Source organism: Fringilla coelebs (genome assembly GCF_963513975.1).
Source record: "Fringilla coelebs genome assembly, chromosome: 6".
Taxonomy (NCBI): domain Eukaryota; kingdom Metazoa; phylum Chordata; class Aves; order Passeriformes; family Fringillidae; genus Fringilla; species Fringilla coelebs.
This window is the reverse complement of record NC_140034.1, coordinates 36,790,527-36,801,259: the sequence shown is the minus strand read 5'-3', so window position 1 is coordinate 36,801,259 and position 10,733 is coordinate 36,790,527. Positions and strand designations below refer to the sequence as shown.

General features: G+C 38.2%; 1 protein-coding gene across 1 annotated transcript in view; it reads right to left on the bottom strand.

The window, feature by feature from the left end:
- Positions 1-3,272: 3,272 nt before the first annotated feature.
- LOC311154591 (cytosolic phospholipase A2 epsilon-like) overlaps positions 3,273-10,733 on the bottom strand; it is a gene marked incomplete at both ends in the record, with an annotated part of 32,325 nt that continues 24,864 nt past the window's right edge. The window contains 8 exons of the mRNA XM_084207225.1: positions 3,273-3,481; positions 4,430-4,616; positions 5,663-5,832; positions 6,276-6,467; positions 7,276-7,383; positions 7,658-7,795; positions 8,626-8,740; positions 9,772-9,994. Coding sequence (XP_084063351.1) covers positions 3,273-3,481; positions 4,430-4,616; positions 5,663-5,832; positions 6,276-6,467; positions 7,276-7,383; positions 7,658-7,795; positions 8,626-8,740; positions 9,772-9,994 — 1,342 coding nt within the window. The remainder of the gene's footprint in view (positions 3,482-4,429; positions 4,617-5,662; positions 5,833-6,275; positions 6,468-7,275; positions 7,384-7,657; positions 7,796-8,625; positions 8,741-9,771; positions 9,995-10,733) is intronic.

The window sequence follows — 10,733 nt, the reverse complement described above, 5'->3', positions numbered from 1 at the left end:
CCCGTCCGAGCCAGGAGTGAAACGTGCTGGGGGATGAGTCCGAAGGAGTCTCAGGCAGGCACCTGCTGTGCTTTAAGCAGCCAGGAGCCGGCAGGCAGGTGTGTGAGTGCCTGACTCAGCGCAGCCTCACCCCGCCACCACCACCTGAGCAATCCCAGCTCCTCCTCCTCTTCCTCCCCTTCTCCGCCCGGAGCAGAGCACGGGCTGCGCACCCCTGCCTCTGGCACTGCAGAAGGAGGGTCTCTGCACTTATTGTTCCAGGGAAACGAAGACTGAAAAGTGATTTTTCCCTTCAAGGTTATAGGCACTGAACAAATGCTTTACACTTCTAAGCATCTCATCACTTTTTTGAGGAGGCCACAATGCTCCTGCCCACAGGTGAGCTGTCAACCTGCAGTCCCTTGTGGGCAAGTGACTGGCAGCACCAGGGACCAAGACTTTGGCCAAGGGCATCCAAACAGACCAATGTGCATGCAAAAGCCTTTTTATAGCTTTCATTGCTTCTAGAGAGTCTGTATTCTTTGCTTAAAGACACATCTAAAAGAAATTTTGTCATCTCCATCTTACCTTCCGTTTTGCTCTGTTCAGGCAGTAAATTGTCTTTCAGCCAAGCAGATATTGCAGTGACAAATATTGCATGAAACAATTCCCAAATCACCTGTGGAACCTGTGAAAGAGTTTCCCTAGTAAGGAAAAGCTTTAAAAGCTCACTTACTTTCTCAGAAATTTTGTTGCTTTGTGCACCTGAATTAAGATGCTTCAGTGAGCGACCTCTAAGAGGATATATTTGGGAGGATGAAATAAATGTTGAAATCAATGTTAATTACTCCTTATGTTCTCACATACTCTTTATGTCTTCACATTTATAAGACTTCGCTGCACAGGACACTACACAGCATGTGAGGTGGTCCCTACCTTATTGAGGGAGTAGACAGAATTAGTACACAAGAAGTAAAAAAAATGAGAGTTTGGGTTTTAGTTTTGTCTTTCTAAAATCATCCTTGCTATTGTAAAAATTAACAGAGCAATCTGTTTCAAAAAAATCTCATTTCACTTTGCAATGAATTGAGAACCCATTGATAAAGGTAACTTCAATGACATGATATAATTTAATTTCCTAAAATATTTGGCACTTTAAGACATTCTAACCTAAGAACTAGATCCAACAAATGTCATCCAGATAAATTTTGAACACATTAAGGATGGGTAACTAACAGATCACAGAAGCAGCAGGAAAAGGAAGTTAACCCGAGAGGAAAATATTCCTAGAGAGATGGCAAAAACTCAGTTACAAGTCTGCATGCTTTTATCAATCATCCTGAATATCTTAAAATTTAAAATCATTTATATATATATATATTTTTTTTATTTATTTATTTATATTTTTTTTATATATATATATATATATATATATATACACATATATATATATATACATATATATATATAAAACAATCACTATTGGTACTCTATTTCAAAAAGACCATATTGAAACACAGGAAACTGAAGAGCTTGATAGTAGTAGGAACCCTCAGATAGGGAAAGGCAGCAGGACACAGAGTAAAGCAGCATTAATCACTCTCAGGCTTCATATTGCACCTACCTGGCTTTTTCCCATCCTATTGTTGAGCAAGTTTCCCCTGTAAAACAGACTGCAACATCCTCCATCCTACTTTGTTCCATTTCCAGCAAAAAGGTCTAGGAAACCATGACAGTAAACACAAAGATATCTCTAGAAAGGACCCAGAAGCATCCCATGAACTAGCTATTCTAGTGTATTGAAGCAGAACCATGATTACAGCTGCCTCACAAATGGAGGGACAATAATCTAGATTTAAACATACAATATTGTACCTGAAAGCTGTGCTCTTTCAAGAGTTCCAGGTATATGAACACAATGAACATGCTCATAAGTGAAAAACATTGCCCTCTCCTTCTCCTCCTCCACCCAAAATGCTCCTAAGATGCCCCATCAGCTGGTTATTTCTTTAGGAATAAATCAAATAACCCTTTTCTACCATCCATTACCTAGGACTTCATTCCATACAAAAAAATTGTCATTTCTGATGATAATCAAGACTATCCTGATCTCAACACTAACTCTGCCCTGCTCACCGTCTGAATTTCCTCGCAACAGTAGAAATCTTTTATTAACAAAAGGAAGATAATACAAAACATTTTCTGAGCTCCTGTGACTAATCTCTTCATGAATCACAGCTCCACAGTGCAAGGCTGATGTTGTGAAAGACTGAACTTGTGATCTGCCTGTTAGAGAGTTGTGAGAGGAGTCTTGGCAACTACTGTCCCCCAGAAGACCTCTAGGATTTTTGATAATGAGAAACCAGTATCCCAGAACAATCCCTGCAAAGACCTTTTTCCTGTAAGTGTTGAACAGGTGTGAAAAATATGTCTGTAAAGGGTCTCATGTATTGCCCTGTTCTGCACAAACAGCTAGGAGCCACTTCCCATCTTATGAAACACTGGGAGAAGTCACAAGGTCATCCTTCAGGAACAGTAAACGCAGGTTAAGATGAGCGAGACAGGACAGTCAGCAGAAACTCCAAGAGAAAAGTGAAGGAAAGTTGGGCAACACATCTACTGCTTAGGCTGAATGTAAGTGTTTCTGGGAACAGCAGCTCAGAGAGGACATGTTTGATCTCCTGAAACAAAGATGATCTAATTGAGGGGTAACTTTTTATTGATGGTGAAAAGTGTATAAACTTTAACAACGCTGATACTAACTTCAGAAACTTATTTTCAAAGACTTGTGAAGACAGTTAAATAAAAATCTCATAGTGGACAGAAAATCAAATCATAGATGGCAAGCTTCAATAATTAAATAAGGAAGACCAGCACAATGAATTAGTTATTTACCAAAAAAATTCCAGTTCAAGGGATTGTTGTTCTGCCACACAGAAAACACACCATATAAATACTATTTTTGATACAAATTTTAATGTGCCACATAATTCATTATTATCTTCCACAACATTGTAATAATTTATATTGAATATATATAACAATTAGTAAAGTAACTTGGTAACAAAACTAAAAACAAATTTACTGCTTTAAAGTTTATTTTGGATTAAACCACTGTAAATTCCAATCTGTTTGTCTGAAGAGCCATGTAAATAGGGTGGAGTCCAGAATGTCCTTAGGATGATGTGATTTTCACTGCAAGTATCACTGATAAGAATCAAACATCTTGACCTCAGCAAACCATAGACAACCCAAGAAATACCACGTGAAAGACTGAAGATAGTGTGTGGTGGCTAATAATTCCTCTGCTTCCTCCGTGCCACTGCCAAGCGCAAGGCCTGAATGATTAACTTCTCATTGTTCAGGACGTTGTAATCTGTCAGTTTCACCAGTTTGTCAAAATTCTCTTCACTGAAACACACCTCTCTTGTTGTAAATGGGGAGAGGATGCTGGAGACATCAACTTTGCCTTCAGCCATCTCTTCAGGACTCCTTTCCACACCTAAGGCGACAAACCACAAGAAGATGCACCAATAAGGTTTTATTGCAGTATGTGGCTCCTATCAGCATTTACATAATTACAGGTAGAAAAGGGAGACTTGGAAGGAAAGATATAATTTGCCAGAGGCAAGTAAAAATACTGTGCGCTAGTAGCACTATATTCTTCAGCATCTGGATCAAGCCTCTGTCCAAATATGATTTTACATCATTTGACATTAACATCACTCAAAGTTGTGTTGAGTTCTAGCTTGAAGTTAGAAGAACATTAGCAGCAGCAATGCTAGACCACTGCTGGGATTACATAGTCTTTTTCACCCAACTAGAAAAGCACAAGCAAAAAGAAAACCAGATACTCTTGTTCTAGATAAAATAACAGACACCTCCCTGAAAGTTCAGGAGAAATAATTGCACTCATAATCCAATTAATTAAATTAATTGAATTATGAGTGCATAATTCAATTAATAATGCACTCATAATTCAATTAACACCAAAGATCTCTGCCCACTCAAACCCCAGTCTAGGAGATAACTTTTAAATATGTGAAAAAAACTTGAATTAATGGGTTTCACACCAAAACCAGCAGAAGGTTTTTCCTTGTCTTTGTTTGCAAGCAGCAGTGCATGACAAGTCCATGTCTGTAGAGTAAAACGTCTTGTGTTGAGAATCTAACCCTCAAAGTGTAGAAGTGTCTGAATTTTTTGCTTTCATACTACCTCTAGTAGTTTTTGTGAAATAATTGCCTTGCTTTAATTATGTCAAGTGCTTTCAGAAAGATTCTGGAGTTCATATAGTTCAGATGTCCTGAGACAGAGCAGTTATTTTTTTCAGTGATGAGACTCATGCTGGCATTGGAAAGGTCAGAGATGACAGTGACAGACACATTAGGTATGAAATTGAAATAATTCACTAGGAAAACATTTATTAAATTTGCTATCACAGATGACTCACCAGGAGCTTTATATTTCTTGAAGGTGTCATTTACTAGGGGAAAGAAAAGTACTGTTGGAGCTTGTGGACTGTCAGCTTCTTCAAACACATAGCACTCCTTCAAGTTTTCCCTGTCCTCCTCACTTATCTCAATTTTGGGAAACGGAATTTCTTGCTCCGTAAAGTACTTCGCAATCTGATCCAGAGGCTGGATGAAAGGAAAAATATATATATAAAATTATTACAAACAATCAAAACTGATAGAGAGACCTGGATATTTTAAACTGCAGCAGCTAATATCCCAAGGTTTGAATCTTCCTCTTTCAAGATATTAAATTTCAGATGGAGACAATCATAACCACACCAGCTTATCTTATTTTCCACATTGCTTTAGGCAAAAGAAGAAAACAGTCGTTTTCTCTGAACTTGAAAATTAATCCAAAACCCACAGGTCTGATTTAATGATTCCATTGAAAGAGGTTCAGAAGGGAAAGGCAAAGAAACTGCAAGAATGGAGAAGGAACACATCAGTCCAGATTACTCTGCATCATTGTCTTCTTCATTATTTACCACTTTCCCAGTCTGTCCTCTACATAGTTGGTGTTCCTTGATAATGACTCCTCTTTAATAATCACACTTACCATCATATCTTGTGACCTCATAAAAAAACCATTAACAGCTATATTTATTATAAACCTATGCTTATTTTTGTATTATTGTCATTATATATGCAACACTAACATACTGTTTTAAATTACTAATCAATCTGGCATTAGCCCTACGTTTCCATAGGAGTGGTTTGAGATATAAAGGCCAAGACAGGTTTTCTCATTTAGTCTGTTAAAGCGTTTTCAGGACATTCCATTGCCTTTGTAATTTGTTCAGTACCAGGATAAATAAAATCAGCAGCAGAATTTCAAACTACTCCATCAGTTTATAATATAATCCAGAATATAATCCATCAATTTTTAAAAACTATTGGATCCACTGCAGTGAAGACCTTGATGATTTTGAAATGCCTATATTCATCATCATCTTCTAATATCCTTCTTAGTTACTGAGAAATCAATTGCCTAGGGATCTAAATACTACTACTACTACTACTACTACTACTAATAATAATAATAATAATAATAATAATAATAACAATCTAGTTCACATTCCAGTACTGAAAAGTTAGGTGTTTTACCTGACAAATGGAAGACACCAAAAGGCCATGAAGGAAAAAGATCTAGATACCATGGCTTTTCTTACCAGTGTTTGGGACCCTCCGCTGTAATTCAAATGGAGGATGACATCGACCTCTCTCTTCGATCTCAAAAGAGGTGGGTAGCTGGTATTAATGAAAAAGCCAGTATCAACCAGGGAGAGCTCATCGTCTGCTGTTTCCATCAGTTTATTTGGGAAGGAGTCTATCACTGTGTCTGAAACGTAATTATTTCTCATTACAACAAATAAAACACAAGAATTGATTTCTGCTCTGAAAGAAGGTAAAGAATAAAGAATCAAGAATTTTGCCCTTACTCTAGCTGTACTTTTTTGCAGGAGTGACATGCTATTGCTTTTTCCTTCCCCCTTCCTGAGCACCTCATGCTGCTTTACCCCTGGAGGGGAATCTCTCCTCCTGCCTTAGGCCGAGCTCACTTTGTCCACAGGAACATAATCTCCAGACAGCCAGATACAATTTCACTCTTCAACACCCCCCACCAAAACTGAAATGCTGTTCAAATCTGGCTTTCATTTTTAAAGGGAGAAGTGGCATTTCAGAAAACAGTCTCATCTCTTCCTCTCTGTTGGAAATCCTAAGTGAATTTTGAAAATTAAACCTTCTTAGAATATTGCTGAAAAACATGCTGGTTTACTGTGCCTTTCCAGGTAGAAAATCCTTCACTCTCCAGGTACTTGTTATGCAGCTGGAAGCCTCTGATAAAATTGGGATACTGTGCAATGGTTGGACGTCCTGTTAAGACATCTCGCAGAGTGGAGGAGAAGACACTTGAGGGAGTGAACAGACACGTGTCTACTTCATAGGGATTCACAGACAGAAAGGGTTCTTCTGCTGCAAGATGGAAAGAAGAAATTGTAAGTTTAGGATAGTTTTCTGAAATGACCAATATTTTGAAAAATTGAGTGACTGATAATAACAGGTATCATCAACCCCCACTCCAAAGTTAATCAAACATAGTTATAAGCCCTTAAGGTCTATGCCACCAAATAAAATTCAGCATTAGACAGTGAATTAAATGACCAGCTACCTGCAGGCAGCAGGCTGCCAGGCAGTAAGGATCACCTTCCACTCTAAGCTTCCTCAAATGATGCCCACCTCTAGTGTAGCATGTGGTGGAGGGGAGAGAGCAGTCCCAAAATATACAGGAGACCTGTCAATAGGACACTTTCAGAATGCATGTCAGTGTCACCCAGGGTCAGCATCAAGTAAGTTAGGAGACCAGTCACTACAGGTTCCCTGTGCAGTTAAAAGCAAGACCAAGCCTTCCTCAAGGGTAGTTCAGAGGAGAAATCAGCTCTCTGCAAGAGCCATTTTCTCTACCCATGTTATTACCGGCCAAGGAAGACCATATCCTAATTTAACAATCTCAAGGTGTGTTTTTGATACAAAATTATTTTTATATGTCTGATAGAGACTGGTTTTGTGTCTGTATGGCCTTCAGGAAAAGGTACAGTTTTACACAGCTTTTCCAAAGAAGCGCAATTTAGTTTTAAATCAGGCAGAAAAAATTCTTAGTTGGCATCTCTGCTTTTCCTTCCTCATCTTTTACTCTCTGATTTTGACAGCATTTCTTTATGCATTAGACATCTTCTCAAAATATAAATAATACAGGGTGGTGCAAAACAACTTAAAATCTCACCTATATCTTTTACTCTGTCTCTGGTCCATCTGCACCAGAAATCTTCTGAATCAGCAGCCAAATTCCAGACATACATCACATCTATGGAAAATATACTACTCCACATGCCTATAACATGAAAGAGGAATAGAAGCTGATTGATGGAGTGGCCTCAGAAGAATCTTAATTGATACATACCTTCAGCTGTCCCCATTGGATACTTCCTTTCTGTTTGTACAGATGCCTTTGTGGGCATACTTCATGAGTACATCCTTGCCAGTGTAAACTCACACCTGCTCAACCTGTCTGCCAGTGTCTTCCCAGTGGTGTCCATCACAGACCATGTGCTGGCCCATACCAGCTGTCTCTCCAGCAGACCACCTTTCCCCAAGGTGACAGTCACCTTGCATATAGCAGATCCGAGTCTCTGAGAGCTTCTTCACCATCCTTCCCATAAAGAATTGACTTCCAAAGTGTTCTGCGCGAATAGACGCTCCGTATTTCAGCAGGCCAACTTCATAAGGAGTGAACTCCAGCCACTCTATGGCAACAGCAGCCAGACCATGAAAAAGCAGTATGTTAGACAGCATGCTAGGTGACATTAAAGAGAAGAGTTGCAGGAAGCAAACCCAATGAGAAAGACACTGGCTTGTTCACAGCGTGCTGTTCACCAGCCATGGCTGTATCTGTATTGCCAGCAGTACTGATACCATGAGGTCCTTCCACACTGTGGCAGGACAGTTCCAGGCTGTGAAAGAGCAACCTCCAGCAAAAAAGCCTGGTCTGAATGAAACCACAGGCATTCCCTTAATTGACTTAAAATTATCCCAAAGTATGTGTTGCTCATACATAACTTGTTTCCTTTAGGGCTCTAGCGACAGAGCGCTTAGCATTCACTTGTGTCATGCACCAAGCTGCTCATCTTAAACAAATACTGTGAAAACTAATAGTAGAGGAAATAGTGATTTTCCTGACATTAGACCCAGAAATTAAATTTTTTTCTTTAATTGCTCAAAATAAGACCACATGGAACCATAGAAGAATTTGTTTAACTCCAATGCTTTTGTGACAGGATAAATTGTGACTTTGACATCTTCTGTGGTATAATTAAGTTTCCACTCTTAGCAAAATAAAGAACTCAAATTCTAAACATGAAACACATTTGGAATTTTTTTTTAGGGTTTTTTTTGGGTTGTTTTTTTTTTTTAGTTTTGGTCACTATTATCTGGTAATTTAATGACTTACTGGGGGTTTTATTTGCAATTAGAATGAAAAGACTGTTGCATTGATAAAGCTGTTTATATCTATATCATCTTAGTTTAGATAATTTAAATTATAAATTTGTTAAGAAATCTAAATCATAACCATTACCTCTGAATGCCTGGGCACTGTAGTTGGACTTGAGGTTGATGGCCACATAGATGGGCAGTGGGTTCTGGCCGTTATCCACTGCCTGACGCTGGTCCGAGAGTCTGTGCTCGTCTTTCTGGTTTTGAATAAAAAGGGTTAATGGAACGAGGTGAAAAACAACTTGCACTTCAAATAATATAATGTGACTTATCAGCCCTATCCAGCCTTATCCAAGTTCTCCTTTCCATTCCCAGGTAACTGGACTGTTTCAAAATATCTGCCATGGGATATTCCAAACTTGGCAAGCATCCCATAAGAAGCAGCTACACCCCATATGGGTTCTCAGATTTTGAGATATGCAGAGAAGTTTATTGTAGATTCAGTCAGAAAAAAAAACAAAACAAAACAGAAAAAAAACCAAAACAAACAAACAAACAAAATCCCACCAAACCAAAACAAACAAACAAACAAAAACCCAAACAATCAAAAAACAAAAAAAAACCACCAACCCACAGTTCCAGGAAAAATCATGCAGCTAAGTGAAAGGTTAAGTTCTTTCCTTGGCTGGGTCTTAACAAAGAATTGATCATGTTTTAAGCTATTTTGCAAATATATACATATTCAATAATATATTCTATTGCACATGACAATTTAAAACTTCATTGTATAAACTAAAACCAGAAGGAAACTGTTTAAGATACACTCTTTTGAAATTAACAAAATTTCTTAAAACTTGGTGCCATATTTCAAAAATGGTCTTTCTCACTATGTGAACCATACGCAGTCTATACCTAGGTCACTTTATAAATGCATATTTTCATTTATGTTAGAGAAAAAAATTAATTCGAATTTTTAAGTGCCTCTTCGAGTCAGAATAGGTCATGTCCAAAAATTATTTATTTACAATTCAAAATATTTTTTTGCAGGATACTTCTCTCTTTAAGGAGAAAGAATACCTTTAACTGGTATGACATGACTCCTTCAGTTCAAGGTCAACCTCTCTTTAAATCTAGAGTAGTGTTTTAATAATGGATCTGAATATAAAATATTTAATCAACTGCTAAACTAATTATTTGCTTCAGTATTAGTGAATGGCATCCAGGATTTATTTTGTTCTCTACTGGAGCTATAGAAGCTCAGCAGTTATGTGGAAGAAAGGAGCAATACCTTATCGTGTAGCATGGATTCAATGACAAGACCCCAAAGGTCTATGAAAGAAGTGTTATGTCCTTCTTTAGTCCTCTCCATCAGGTCATTGTAATAGTACTTCAGACAATCCAAAGAAAAACAGCAGATCTTGGATTTGGTTACTTGCTTGCGAGCTTCCTTGATTGCATCCTCCAGATATTTTTGTGACCAATTAGCATCTTCATATAAGTTTGCCATGGTCCTGAAGAAATGTTAGTAGAAAATAATGAAAGAGGCATAATGCTGTGGTTTGTTTTCAGAAAACAGACATGCAACCTATTTGCCTGTTTCTTAATTCTTATGGGGTTCACACTTAAAATACTCTCATTTCAGGAGCAAACAAAACCTCCAAGCTTTCCTGGTTTGGATGTGGTAAAATGGGCTCAAAAATTACCTTGAAATTCAAGGGAGAAAAGAAACCAAGACCCAAGGCTACAAAATTCTAAGGTTCCACAAGCCTTCATTAAATCTATTTTTGGAAGGTAGGGAGTATTCTAGGGAGCAGTCACTTCTACTCTGCTCTGGTCCTGCATTTGTTCCCATATATCTGCTAATGGCTTGGGCCAGCAAGAAAACTGGGAGGTTTTGGGCATGTCCTCATATGACCATTCTTATTTGTCCCCTTGAAATCATAACACAGACAGGTACATTCAGATCACCACGTACATACAGGGAAGTTGAATGAAAAACCTACCATTGAAGTTTGGACTTACATAAAGTGACCCACAACTCAGTGAAAAAAAATTCTCCACTTCCAAACAGGTGTAGAGGAGTGGAGGTACCTAGAACCTACTTGATTAAATACTTCAGTTATTTCAAGTATGACATCATCTGCTCTATGCCCACTGGGAGAAGAGAGCACTTCACAACAAGCCACCATATCTGCAGTCTCTCCAAGGTCAGTAACTTGATATCATTTGTTGGCCTCTTGTGACAATATT